This window comes from Clupea harengus, chromosome 13 (assembly GCF_900700415.2).
Source record: "Clupea harengus chromosome 13, Ch_v2.0.2, whole genome shotgun sequence".
Lineage (NCBI taxonomy): Eukaryota > Metazoa > Chordata > Actinopteri > Clupeiformes > Clupeidae > Clupea > Clupea harengus.
In genome coordinates this window covers 10618607-10633544 of record NC_045164.1, presented here as the reverse complement: position 1 = coordinate 10633544, position 14938 = coordinate 10618607, and the positions used below count along the sequence as shown (strand labels likewise).

The 14938-nt window shown below is 40.2% G+C and overlaps 1 protein-coding gene across 2 annotated transcripts in view; it reads left to right on the top strand.

Annotated features, from left to right (window-relative positions):
- Positions 1-5161: 5161 nt before the first annotated feature.
- Positions 5162-14938, top strand: part of csmd1a (CUB and Sushi multiple domains 1a) — a 289469-nt gene continuing 279692 nt past the window's right edge. For both annotated transcript variants that reach the window (XM_031578518.2, XM_031578517.2), the window contains exon 1: positions 5162-5577. In XM_031578518.2, coding sequence (XP_031434378.1) covers positions 5511-5577 — 67 coding nt within the window. In that variant the 5' untranslated portion in view covers positions 5162-5510. The remainder of the gene's footprint in view (positions 5578-14938) is intronic.

Genomic DNA, 14938 nt, shown 5'->3' with positions numbered 1-14938 from the left:
CATGATCTAGTCATGACTTTCTATATATAATGCTCAAATAATCATATATCACATTTAAAGATAAACACTCCAACCACCAAGACCTGCAGACACACTATGACTATTAGTGGTGCAACCAGTAACGACAAAGGAGGATACAGGTAATTGATCGTAACAGTACAAAGTCTCAACCTCTGGGTGATGAGGGGGGGAAATGTAAGAAAGCCCTGCTAATGAAATTCTCAGGAATGGGAATGAAAGAAAAATGAATCAATTTGTCATATCAGGAAGCTCATTTAATCTTCAAATCAACATTTGTTCTATTGGCAAGACAAACTATTGCCTAGATGGAGAAAACGCAATTGACTTGAAAATTCATGGCTGCTCATCAAACTGAATCCAAGACATTTCATTTTTGGCTGTAAATCATCACTAGTGTTGCTTTTTCAGCTAATTTACCAGTACAACAGTACACACCAGCATTTTCTAATTAACTATAATGGCAGTGTCTCTATTATTGACTATTGGGAAAGACTCATATTTGTATCTTTGCTGCTCTGAAGTGTATGATTGGAGGTTTTCAGAATGATATGGACTGAAAACTAAGAATACAAATAGTGGCATATTGGTTGTTGAGGTTGTCAGTGTGAAGATCCAGGTTACTGCAAACTTGGTAGAGGAATTATAGGAGAGATATAATGTGACAAATATCCATTTGTATCGATACACACTTTCTCTCAAATGGCCATATTAACTGTAGACAAGACAGGTGCTTCGTCGATACTCACACAACAGATGTAAAACAATGATTGGACAGCTACTGTCGCCAGGTTTTCAGATAAAATAACAATGCTTATAGAGCAACAATAATGTTGCAATTCAGAAGGAGCAGGAAAAAGCAAAGATACTTATGATATTTCTGTCATTTTAGACATGCCATATCTTTGTTACATGCATGTCAACTGTATTCTTTAACTATGTTTTTTTAGAGCTTCAATTAATGCAATTAAATGCCTGAAACAGAGAACCAAGATTGGTAAATGCTGTCTTATACCCCTGGAAGTGTACCATCATTGTAGGTCCAAATGCATTTATAGTTTTGGACAAGAACCGCAAACTCCACCCTTAAATCTATAATAATTCAGTTGAATTGATTCTCCCACCGCTGTTACTTTCATGCTGACCCATGTCGTCCTGTCTTTTCTTCCGGCAGACTATGAGGTCTATGCTTGAAGCTTTGCATGCCTCACTGATCTTAACTAATGTTTTCAGAACTCTATCGTTCTATCGGAATGGTTTTTGCACACACACACTCTCTCTCTCTCTCTCACACACACACACACACACACACACACACACACACACACACACACACACACACACACACACACATAGTTTACCATCAACCATCTCTCCTCTACCAGAAACTAAAGTATAAGAATAGATTTACCTACTTTTGAGTGTTGAACATTTCACTTAACAGAACTGTGTGTTAAGTTATTAAAAAGCATGTCAAATTAGCATTGATTTTGGTCAAATCTTCTGACTGGAAATCTAGAACTTCAATCAAAATGAGAAGCAATTGACCCTAGGATGTTGTCATACTCTAAACTAAATGAAACCTAGCCCTCTTCTTAGATACCTACATGCCAGTAATCCTACTGATATCGAGCAAGGTTTTCCATGTGATGGCCCTGACAGTAATGCATGCAGCATCTACTGCTCTGAGTCATACAGTAGTCACCATACAGTCTTCATCTTTGTGTCCAATCCATCACTCTCAGTCTGGTCATGACCCATTGGACTGCTGTAATTGTCTGCTCTGTCTAAAGTGTGTTATTAGACCGAGAGAGTGTGTGTTGTGGCTATGGCTCTGGGCTCTGTGTTCTGCCTTCCCTGTTTTGCATTGGACAGTGCCCCTTTCATTAACCTGAGGCATTTTGGGGAGCTGTGGAATAAGCTTGTCTTGAGGTCCTCAATCATTTTTTTTTTCAGTCAATCATTACTCATCCAGTCAAGAAACATGCGCTGGTTGTTTCTCCCGTGCTGTCCTTGTCCTTGGGTCTGATTTGTTCTCCACTCATGAAACCTTATCTCATGTTGTATCCCTCATCCCTGCATTTAGTAGCTCACTGAAGATGATTAAGGGTTGGTTACCTGATAATTATGTAAACTATGTGTCTGGGGAAAAAATGAAACACACTGTCAACCTCATTTTGCCAGACAACTGAAGCATAAGCCTAGAAAATAACTAAGGAGAAAGAAATCTGCCCATAGTATAATCCTCCTGTGTGTTGGAGAGGTTTATTCAGGTCTGCTGTTGATGGTCACTGACTCATGAGAGTTACTCCATCTCATTCAAATCACTCTATTTGGTGTCTACCATCTTAATGGAGTGTGGCATATTGTCAGGCTTAGGTGTCTTAGACAAGGCATCTTTACTTGGTTCCACTTTAAATTCAGGCTGCGACAAAATGGCAGTTTGATTGAGTGAAAGGATTTGCTTACCAAATGCATGATCTACCAAGCACAGAGACCTGGTAGTTTGCTTTTGTTCGAGTTTGAAACAAATGTTTTTACTCAATCATGACTGACCTTAAACAAACTGCTTAGACAAAACAGCACTGAAGTATACTCTTGAGCCTCTAAGAAGTGTTATACTTGTATTTTCTTCTGGACTGTCAAGACCAACGAGGCAATTATCCACAAAACCATGTCCTATCCTTACAGCTGCTCTCTGTCTTGTTTTAGAAGCACACAAAATTCAGTTTTCATCGGACAAGCGCAGGCAATTAGACTTAGATTCCACGTCTAGGAAACATGAAATCCTTGCTATGAATTAAAAGTTTTGCAACAGCATTCCCGGCTCCAAAACAATGAGCTATTATTCATTCCGTAAGCGTTGCTTGGGCCATTTGATTCTGGGATGAAACAACCATGTGCTTTCAATACAAAACGACGGTATGCCATGATACGGACTAATGATGCTTTTTGATAGAGGTGACCTGATATCCTTTTCAATGTGCACCTCATTGGTACGCTCCACCTGCTTGTTCCTACAGGGTGGTGCCTGGTAATGCGGATGGAGGGCAGATGGAGTCTTATCCAGTTGCCACCTGCAGAATCAGCAGGAGTTGTTGTTTGAAGATGCAATGTGATTTCCATTCACAGCACCACAGAGCCCCCCGTCCATGTTTGCTGTCAGGTATTAGGTAATGACCTAAACATTCCTCTGTTGGGTCGGGCCAAAACCTTTCTGTCATCACACACTGAGATAAAACAAACTAAGGTGTAAGTAAAGCCACTCAGATGAGGATTAGAGTAGCTGAGTGGATGTTAGGTGAACTAGCTGTCTTTCTTTCTTTCTTTCCCCCCCAGTTTGGGCTCCACAGTGTTGACCTTACAACACAAATAGGAAATAATGAATTGTGCAGAGAGTCACACTGTTGGCCAAATGTTGTCTACGTTTTTCTAGCCAGTGGTTACAAATATTTTCCATGTTGTTTTCCTTCCTTAATCAGATCTGGGATTTTCGTTTCACAGTGTAATCCAAGGTAATTAGATGGCAAAACCTTACTAACACAGAATAGATGTAGTTATCTGAGATGAATAAAGTTGACGTCTGCTGAATGAGAATATTACCCATTCCATATTCCATAAGTTCAAACACCTACTTGCCAAATCCTGGTAATAGGCAAGTCTTCAAAGATTTAAAAGCTGGTCCTACCTTTATGTTGCAGTAACTTGCATCAGGTCTGGCTATCCTGCACAATCACTTTAGCAGCAAAGATGTTGTTTGTTTTGACGGACCTCACCGCTCCAGACCAGTATAATTTAATGATAGTATGTTAGCATATTTGCAGTCTTACAGAAATGGAGCTTGTTATCCACTTAGCGTATTGGAATGTTCTGTTTACCACTCTTTTGTGTGACAAAGGCTCTGTGTAGAAGGGTTTTTACACAACCAAGAAATAAACTTGACCCTGAATGATAAAGTCAGGATTAACTCAGGAAAACATTACGTTACCCCAACAAAGGGAAATGTCTGACAGGACAGTAAAGAGAAGAACAAACACACACACACACACACACACACACACACACAGTCATATTGTATGAAAAGATGATATGATCCCAATGTGGACTATTTATGCATTTTCTATTGTATGACTGTACATGTTTCCACAACGAAGATAAACGATGTAATTGCCATGAATCCCATGGCATGCTCCATACGGCAAATAAACACTCCAGTCTCTTGAGTACTGTTGCCTATGCCCTGTGATCCCAATACCAAACCTGTTTGTAGTCTGCTATCAGAAAATCTAAGGCTAGGTGTAGTTTTTGTTCTTCTTCATACTTTTCAATACGGCCTTTTATAGCTTACTTTTCGGCAGCATTTTTACCAGCACAACTTATTGTACGGCGCGTAACAGGTAGCTCCTACGTGACTGTAACCCAATGAGTAGGGGAAATGTAACCCTTTTCACTAGATGGCAGCATAGCCTCGCATTAACTCGGGGGCTGCTATCATCTCTTGGGCTTCAGACATAGTAGAAATAGCACTATTCAATCTATCTCTACTTACACTAGTGGAGATTATAGGGAAATTGACATGTCTGTCTTTAGTTTTTTTCCCTGTAGTAATATTGGACCGTCAAAAGGACTAATTATAACTGACTTATAACTGAAATTAGAAAGCATTTCCACTGATTCCGGCAGCATTCCCTTTACTTTGAGGCGTGGTAACCTATGTGGTGTCTCAATACTAAATTAGAATTTGACTTTGAAAGTTCAAAGTAATATAGTTGTTCACCGACCAGTAAGAGAATACTAAGAGATTACTCCTCGTTGGAACTGGGACAGTCAGCTTGAACCGTAGAAGTGGAAAGCAAAAAAAAAAAAAAAAAACTTGTCGCAAATAAACCCGGTTTACCTTGCTAATTAAACCATGGTTGTTTTACTGACGCAAACGAAACAAATGGTCGTTCACACTGTCTTGATATTAATGTATTTTTTAGGTATGTCAATTGTCATCTGTTCGTCTGAAAAGATAATATTGCTGTACAAATATGCCCTCTCTTTCGAGAACACCATCAATACCATATCACAAATGAATCGTATTAATTAAAATTACGACAGCAGATAAGTATATGTAATGTTCCCAGCGTGGTGGGATAAGACTAGAATCGAAGTTGCGGTGCTGGTGCACAGACGGCTTTACATTTCCCCTGTATCATAAATGATGGTTGAGTCCAGCTCCTTCCGCTGGGTACACACAGCCTCTTCTCTCCTCCTCTGCTATCTCCAACACATTCTGTTTCTCTCCTTGGACTGAGGAAACCTCTTTGGGTCACAGCGCTACAATCTCTCATCTCTGCAGTGGCCCTTGCTGATGATATGAGAGCTAATATAGGCGAATCCCTGCACCATAGGCGTCAGATCTTTCTGCCAAAGCCGGATCTCTATGCATTTTTGTGATCCTTGAAAATAAAACATTGAACCGGTGGCTGCGTGGAATACCAGCGGACATGACTATGATGGGGAAATTTAAGCATATCCTGCTTATTTTCGCTGGTCTGATCACCGCAGCTAACGGTAAGTTCAGCGTTTTTAATGAGCGGGTTTGACGTCTTTATTCTTTCAGAGAATGCAAGTTTGTGTCAGGTGTGATTGGGCTGGTGATGAGAACAACCATGAGTTGGAATGACCAGCAATTATCTTTTCATATCATACTTTCACAAAACTTGGACATTTAGGTGTCTTGAGGTTTTTAAATAATTATTATTAATGTGTATATTGTCACCTTTACAAAATGGAGAGTGATACGTCCCTCAATTGGATGAATAATTGTATGGAACTAAAACATACGCGTATGAAATCTGGATGTCTGACTCATTCGTGATACATTTCTAAAAAACCTTGACGTCGTCAGTAGGCTAAATAATTGCGCATACTATGTTATCCATGTTGCGCGTTATAATCTTATTTCACCAGGATATACCGAAGGTTGAGACTTATGAAATATTTCATGGCATAATAAGATGACATGGTAAGTTGTGTTGGTGTCATTGAAAAAAAGCGTGGGTCCAAATGGCATCTTCTCGCACACGACAATTCCCAGACGCATTTCGTCGAGTTAGAAGATTGATTCAGCTGAATGACATGGTTCAGTTCCCCATGGGAACCGAGTGGTAGCATGAAGTCATCCATGATATGACCAGCTAGCCAAAACTTTATGTAATGCAATTGTGCCTAAAAGTAAGGTCCTACAAAAGAGATGTTTCATTTCAAAAGTATTTCCTCGTTGTGAGCTGTTTTGCTCCATGGCATCACCTGCTGTAGCACCGTCACAATCCAGTTCGCTTTTGGCTTAGTGGGCCAGTCCAATGATTTTTATTCAGTATTTGAATGGATCTTGCTAATGACCGTGGGCTTGGAATATGCCTTCTAAGCATCATAATTTATGATGTTTAAATAAAGCTTTGGCATCCCACATTTAGTTTACATATTCACATTTGATAGAACTTGCTTTATTGTCATACATTTAGTAAGTGATCTGAACGACCTGCAAAGGACATAATTTGCTTGAGTTCACAGGGTGGCAAACTAAAGATAACATCCGTGTGTGGTGATGTTTTATTTATTTATGTTACATCATGTGGAAACTCTTAATTCTGAACTATCATCAAAAATACAACTAATAGGCCTGTGTAGATCATATGTGTGTCTTGTTCTGTTGCATTGTTCTTCAAGACCCACTGACAGCCTAACTGATGAAACGCAACAATTGTCAGACCCAACTGGACATGTGCATAGTGCATCTGCGTTCATAAAACGTAATTCAGCCTAGGATAGAATCTATAGAATAGACGGCCGTGTTTTAGTACCTTTATTTACTATTGCGACCAATACAACTGATGAGGAAACTGGCATAGGTTAATTTCGGGTGCATCCGATTGCAAAATCTAATTGCCTGTTAGCAGACTAGTGCGCTAGGCCTACCCTGTACGCAGCACCCGGGATGGATATCAGGACTATTTGAGGTGTTGTTTAACATTACCCTCTCGACCACCTCCAGTACCCCACCGCTCGTCTCAACGGCTCATTTGAATGAAGAGCTCGTACCCCGGCCAAGCACTTTGTCGACCACTTCGTGTGCCTGTCTGTGAGCCGCTATTCAAAGGCTAGACTCTGTTTTTTTTTTTCATTATGTTCGTCGTTTTAAAGGACACGCTTTTCAAAGGCATTAGTGATGCTGCGGGCATTTCGACTGGTTCCCAAGCTTGTGAAAGAATCATTAGTTTTGTCACAGCTGTGCCATCAGAGTTAATGACGATGACTGTTGCTATTCCTTGTTCAAAGGCATGTGAGGAGTTTGAGAGGGGCAAGCATTAATTAATCCGGTGTTATCAGACGTGATGGTTGAAAAGGGTTTGTTTTAAACACACCTTCCTAACAGGTATAGATAATCAGTGCTTGCCTGGTTTAGATCATCAAAAGGGGTCAAGAGGGAGAAGAGTAGAATCATTCTATTCTATGATCAGATTACATGTTACATTGTTACAAGAACATGAGTTATGGTGGAATTCAATGAACCATTTATGGGCCATTAGACTGCAGTATGATTTAGTGACCAAACGCCTCAGTTGAATTCCACCTCAAGGTGTTTCAAAGGAGGAGTAAACCTGATTAATGAACATAACTCAGAGCATGGGAATATATGATTGGAAAGGCCAGATACATGGTGACAATTAGATAATGCCAAGCTTTTGCCAAACAAGACACGAGTCTATCAGAGCATAAGCCCTGCATGCAAATGTGACATTCAGGAACTTAAGGGGGAGATAATTCAGCCTAGGCCTGGCTAGAAGCAGTGTTTATGAAAACAAAACATAACACTTCATATCTAATATGAAAGAGGTTGAAATGTTGTTGTACATACAGTGGATTTATTTTGCTTAGGTAAAATCATTATTTGCATATACATGCATGATGCTTTTAAATTCGAATAAATATAATAATACAGTAATATGAAAATAGATACTAAACAGTAATTGTAATTCTGTAATCATAATTATCACATCATCACCATCATTATTCGAATTGCTATCTGTGGCCATAGCAATTGTGAGTGAACCAAATCTCAGCCTCCATAGGCCACAAACAGGAGAAGTGGAAGGCAGACAGATTCTGGGACACCAAACAGAACCAAGCCCAGATGGGGATGCCTGAGTGAAAATAACTGAAGTAAGCAGATCACTGTTTGCATAGAGAAACCCGATCTGGCCTTTGCTTTCAGCCTGGTATTTCCAAGTGATGTCAAACTATTAGAGCAGCCATCCCCCACCACAGTGTATACTTGAAATGACACTGAGGCATGGGTAGACAAATGAAAACGCAGGTTAGTGCCGCCCCCCCAACTCCCAAAACGTTGACAAAACGCTCACTCTGACAGTCTCATTCACCTCTGACTTATGTCAGCATGTCGTTTATTTCGTCTTTAAAGTTGTGTGCTGGTCATCCAGTTGACTCACTTGAAACACATTCCATACACACTCTGGCAGTCCACTCCACCTCGGAGTGGTACGTCAGTATGGTTTTGTTTTGACTTTAAAGTTGCTTGTTTTTAAAGTTGGTTATCCAGTTGGCTTGTTTGGAAAACTTTTTTTTTATTAATTCTGTCAATCCCTTCTACCTTGGAAGTTTGTGTCCTTTTTTTGTCTTCGGAGTTGTTTGATGGTGGTCATTCAGTTGAGTTGTTTCAGCCCTACGTCGGATGACCCATTTAAAACATGCTTAGAAGAACTCCTCTCATACATATATAACCGATTAAACCATTTGCATTTCAAAGCAGACAGAGTCAGCAGAAATCAAGTTGCTTTTTCATCCATTAATGTGATTTTAAGGTTATGGAGATCACGGGCAGAATAGCGGGAAGACTAAATTGCAATTCTGAAAATATGCATTTTAATTAGGCTCTAGGTTGGCATCGTGTGAATTCCAATGTTTATAATTTGGCTTTCCACTTTTTTCCCCTTGCTTTCACATACAGAATATGACAAGCTTTGTCACAATTACATAAAATATAGGATGAGAGTATGTAATATATGTAACAAATAAAACAGTGGAGCACACATGGAGTATGCTGTTCATTTACTGATCACATGCTATTTTGATAAATGCTTCTTGCTGTGAAAAGTAGACTATGTATTGCACTTTTTAATGTTTTTTGTTGTTGTTTTGCAAACAACATGTCCAGACTACTTGCTAACACTCATGATGCTGTGATCCATACATTGTTACCGTATATCACAGTGTATTGTTTAGAGTTTTCAGAATCAGAGATGTTGAACGTCTATCCATTTGTCCACTAATATGGCTCGATGTAGTGTTATTCTGCTTCTAGACACACTTCTGTGAAGCACAACCAGTGAACACAGATCTGTAGGCTCTGGTTGGTGGTATTGCATTCATATTTAATGTTCTTAAATGGATAGCGGTTTCTTGATCTAGCACAGGAGCTAGCAAACAACCGTGTTCCAGACTCACCTCATTGCCCCTTCATAGTGTGGGGACACTATACTGTACAAACAATATTACTTTGTGTTCAAGGAGTGGCAAAGATGTTGGTTACCAGATCATAAGGGGCAATATTTATGAAGGATGTTAAGCCTGCATTTTTGGTCAGCATCTAAGCCATAAACATTCATTAAATATAGCTGGTACACACTCAGCTAAATGGTATTGATGAGTGCAATTTACGGGTGATGATCATCACCCCTTGAGCTGTCCACATCTAACTTGGCGACAATGTTCTTCTATCTGCTCTTGAGCAAACTCGAGTATTTTGCCAACTGGCCAAACATTTGCATTAGACACCCTTTAAATCAGCCTCCACGGATGTTTAAACTTCTCTATTGTAATTTAGTCACAGGTGACTAACATTTAAACACCTTTTAGATAATCACCCTTTGTAATTTAATTGTAGTTTAAACACCTGATCATCCTGCGATTAGCCAAGTTAGATACGTCTTAGAGATACCCTTCATAAATCTGGCCCTAAGATTTCGTGACATTTCTATGTCTTAGTGATAGCCATCTGAAGTTCAAGTATTGGTTTGAGCAGAGAGAGGAAGGCTTACTGGCGGCAGACTCTGAGTGTTGAACATATTTGGAGATATAAAATGTGTGATGCATCTGCTGAATCAGAGCGCCCAGTTTAGACGCGTTGCTATGGTTTTACCTTTGATAGATGAGAAACCAGTGACTGTTGGAAGCCACTAACTTATCCCCAGCACAAGACAAACAAATGTCTGATCTGCTATGACCAAATGACAAGCACTCGAATGCTGATAGAGTTTTATATCCGCAGGTCTCATGTATTCAGTGAATAGCAGTTCATAGTATTATAATCCTTATTATTTATTTAAAGATAGTTCGATAGAAGGAATTATCACAAAACTCCAATATATGTTGGTGCGTTATACAGAGTAATAGTAATAGTTTTTCTATATTAACATATACATTGATTTATACAGAAAGTAAACAATTTCCTGTATGCTGTTGAACATGCTATTTTAATACGTGGGTGTCTCCATGTAGTATGCCAGTTCAGTTATTCTATTCAAGGATGTGTACTGAGCCATATAACCCAGTTTGAAGTCCTGACATTTCCAATACAAACCTGAACAGGAGAATTCATTTGCCCAGCGGAATGTTTCAAACATCTGCAAAAGTGCTAAATAGTCCAAGTTTTTGTGCGCTTAGGTATTGCAGTACACATAGCCAACCAAGTCTTGGATAAAATATCTGGTAGATGTAGGAGTTACCTGTTTTGGGGGACCTTCAGGGGTTTTAACAATATGACCATGGTAAGGTGTGCGGGAGGCACTTTGCTCCCACTTAATCCCTTGAACTGGCAGTCTTTGCCCTCTACAAGCTTTACATATATTTTGCTCATGCAGTATATTGCCAATGCAATTTGACCCGCAAAACCGGTGCAGGCGATGCCAGGAACCAATGGAAATTTGTACCCTTAAAATGGAGGACACCCTCAGCATATGCCTGTGAAGACATTTGGAGAGGATGGGTGGTGATAAGGATTGGTAATTATATCTGAAGGCATCGCGGAGACACTCTAATTTTGTGTGTTTTGTACTTGTCACTCAGAGAGAAGCTCAGCTGACTTAGCAACACTTCTATCTCCCGCCCTTTTCCTAAATATGCCACACACACACACACACACACACACACACACACACACACACAGCATACTTGGCATCCAATGTTATTTTGATTAGAGGATAGTAGCTTTTTCAAGGGTTTAAGTTTGGTGAAACACTTGCATGCTTGGAAACAAAGCTCAGAGGCACAAAGTAGGCTACAGACAGCAGCAGCGTCTCACAACACAATGAAATGGACCACAGCTTTATGTTCATCCCCGCTCAGATGCATTGACAGTAATTGGTGCCACATATCTGAGGGCAGAGAAACTCCAAAGAAAAAAACGCTTCAGGAAAATTCTTACATAACACTTCAAGTAAATGCCAGCAACCTGATCAAAACTCTCCAAAGGGCAAGAGATTGCCAAAAATAGGGGTTAGGAGCTGCTAGGATTTTGACATTTACCTTCTGAGGCAGGATTTGCTGGACAGTTGCAACCCCAGTTGTCTCTGCGCTCTAAACTTTGTGGTGTTGCAATTGGCCCTCTTAGATGTAACACAGTCAAGCTGCTGAGTGAGAGGCATCACTATGAAACGAAGACTTATTGGTGTGGAACAAGCATGTCAAAGATGAAAGCATCTTAATCATCTTAATTGGAAGTTGCACCAGTCATTTCAGAAATAGCTCTACTGTGTTTGTGCTTGTGTGTATGAGAGAGAGTGCGTGTGTTGGAGGCTTACATAACCTTTGAGGATTTTTGTAGAGTCAGTTGCAAATAGTATAAATAAGATCGAATATTGGTTATCAATATAGCAAGGAGACAGACACGGAGAGGAATTCTTTATCAGGCTTTTTTAATGGGGTCGTATCGGAGTAAGGAAATGCAGGCATATTTGCAAACAAAAACTTTAAAATAGATTTAGAAAATCCATCAGCGATGTGACACATGATGCCAGATGTCAACATTTGTCAATCTTCGCTCACAGTCATAAAATCTGGATGCGTAATTAGTGTCAGTTCCCACAGCATCTCAGCATCCCTTCTGAACTTGACATTGTGCTTCATTGGGACTTCATTTCAAGCATAAAGCTACCAGACAGATTTTTCTGGCACTTGTGTCATCTTGTTGTCATCCGTCTCTAAAAGCAACAATTTACATTCACTTTAGCTGAGAGGCAATGAAGCGTAAAGGGTACCTCAGCTTATTGGCAGATTTGGAGATGCCCTGTTATGATGCACCTCTAAATCTATAAACAGTAGCCGCATGTTTGTTCTCTTCAGGGCATTCATGTCAAAAGTTGAAGTGAATGTTGAAAAGATTATCGGGCAAACTTCTTCCCTGTTTTGTAAATCCGCCCTGAATGGAGATATTTAGACCAACATGACTATCTAGTGTCAAAGGATGGGTCAACATCCTCCACAGGTGTGGATTACCTTGAGATAATAACTGACTTTTTTCATCTTTTCATCTTCAGCTCCATCCTATGATCTACATTGCCAGCAGGAAAAGAAGAGGGATAGAACGATAGAAATCTTTTTCCAGAAACACAAAACAAATGGTGGTCAAAAAACAACAAAAACATACACCAAACAGTTATGGGGCTAATTTATTTTTCTTTGACTTCACATGTAACTGGGACGTAGCTTTTAATGAAACAAAAATACTCCGCGGGGGAAGACAAGGGGACAACATAACAGCCAGGGCGTGTGGAATTTGAATGCACTGGTACTTTAAACACAAGACGTGACGAAGCTGGCCACTTCGCTCTTGCACAACAGATCAAGGCAGCCCAAGATTTAGTAGTCAGCACAGCCAATTTGTGCCACTGAACACTCCGCAGGCAGCAACGGGAGTGGCAAATGATGTGAGGAAACTAAACGGATTGGGGTTGAGGAGAGACTGTGAACTCGCAGAATTGCACAGCTGAGAAAGTGGCGGTTGAGAAACTTAAAAAGCAGCGAGAGCCTCTGAAATAGCTTCCTCTCTTGTTTTGGGTCAAGTTTAGGGTTGAGGCAGGGTCACCGTGTAATTTTTGAGGCGAGGAAAACAATGAAGTTCTGTCTCCCTGTGCCCACCCGTCTTCCTCTTTTGTGGCTTTTTTTTGTTGTTGAAAGATGTAACCACACAGAAGCTTGCTGTGCTTGCTATCAGGAAAAAAATGTGTTTTGGGGGATTGTCAGTGATGTTGCTATCTAACCATGTGCTTTAAATGTTTATTCACAAGGCAAAGAATTCCTAAAATTTTGTACTGCATGCATCAGTCCAAATGAATGATGAAACGCGAGGTAGACCATTGTTTGTTTATGGCGAATTTCTCTGCGGGAAAAAAATCTGGAGTGCCAAAGAGGCTTTAAGTAAGTGTGACTGATTGTTGCTGCAATATGGACAGAAACGTATTCTATGAAGAGTGTATTCATTTCAAAGGGAAGAGCTCTTGGTCTACTTGGAGACAGAACAACATGCAAGAGTTGCTAATGTGGTGGACAAAGGGAAGGCCAGAGCAGGATTTTACCCCACAGCCTGCTATAGACTCTTGCCATGAGGACAGTTCATAGTGAACAGAGTGGCAAACCCTCACAAAGCCTGAATATGGATTTCTCTGTGGTGGCACAGATGGCATGGTAAGCCAGTGACTAACACAGCCATAAGGCTAGCAACGCAACTCCACAGCTGTGCCACATTTGGTCGATGTTTTAGAGTGTGAGGAGAGTTTTCAGCTGAGTTTCTGTGCTAAGTCATGTAGCATACACTGTGACTGTGAAAAGGAATTTGCCATTTGGCATGTCATGGTTCAGATGAACTTCAGAGATCATGTGGGTTGAGTATTATTATGACAGTTTTGTGTAAATGCTTCCACTGTTGAATGTCTTACCATAAAACAAAAGTGGGGAAATATTTCAGATTATTATGCAGGCTACATTTTGTGTGCTTATCTGAGCCCACAGCCTCCACACCTCAGGCTCTGGTTGCCCAGACATGTAATTAAGGATTTCATTTAGTTTTGACGGAGATAGATGCAATCTTAGTCCTCATGTCTGCTTCTCAAATCTCTCATGTGTAAATATACATGAAGCATGTGTCATAGTTGTTGCATAGCGTATGTCCAAACACATTAGCCTGTGGTGATCCATCCACATCATTTAAGTATTAAGGATTTTGTTTTCATTGAGACACATCAGTGTTCATCTCCACAAAACAGGTCACTCCATTGTCCATACTCCATTCAAATCAGTCGTCTTTAAATATACTCCACGAAGCATATGTTGCTGCTTTGGCAGATGAATAAACACATCACACAACAACAGAATGAAATGGTTATGTTACAGCATTCCGCGTCAAGACGGCACTTTCCAAGTCGTGAAGGTGAAGAGGCCTTAAAGTTCAATGAAAAAATGCTTTCTGGCTTTTAGTGGTTCTGTGGAGGTCACATGAGTCCTTTGATACATTCCTTGTATCCAGCATCAGTTGATAATGGCAAAGGCTTGCACGTGGTCCCTGTAATGCATTTGGCTCCATACATTAGGAGCGATGTTGAGGAATGAAAGCACAAGGAAGCAGTGCATTACTCTCTTTGATTTCTCTCATAACAACATAGCAACAGTGAAGTCTTCAACCACTCTATCCCCAGTCCAGTATGGTGTGTCTTCATTAATGATCGGCAGTAAATATAATGCTATGTTGTAATTTGTCACAATTTGTGCTGTTACTTCTATGGGTTAGCCCCTCTTGATTGTGATGCTGTTGGATTATGTGTGTGATTAGACAAACACTAACATGTGTGGCAGTGTCTCT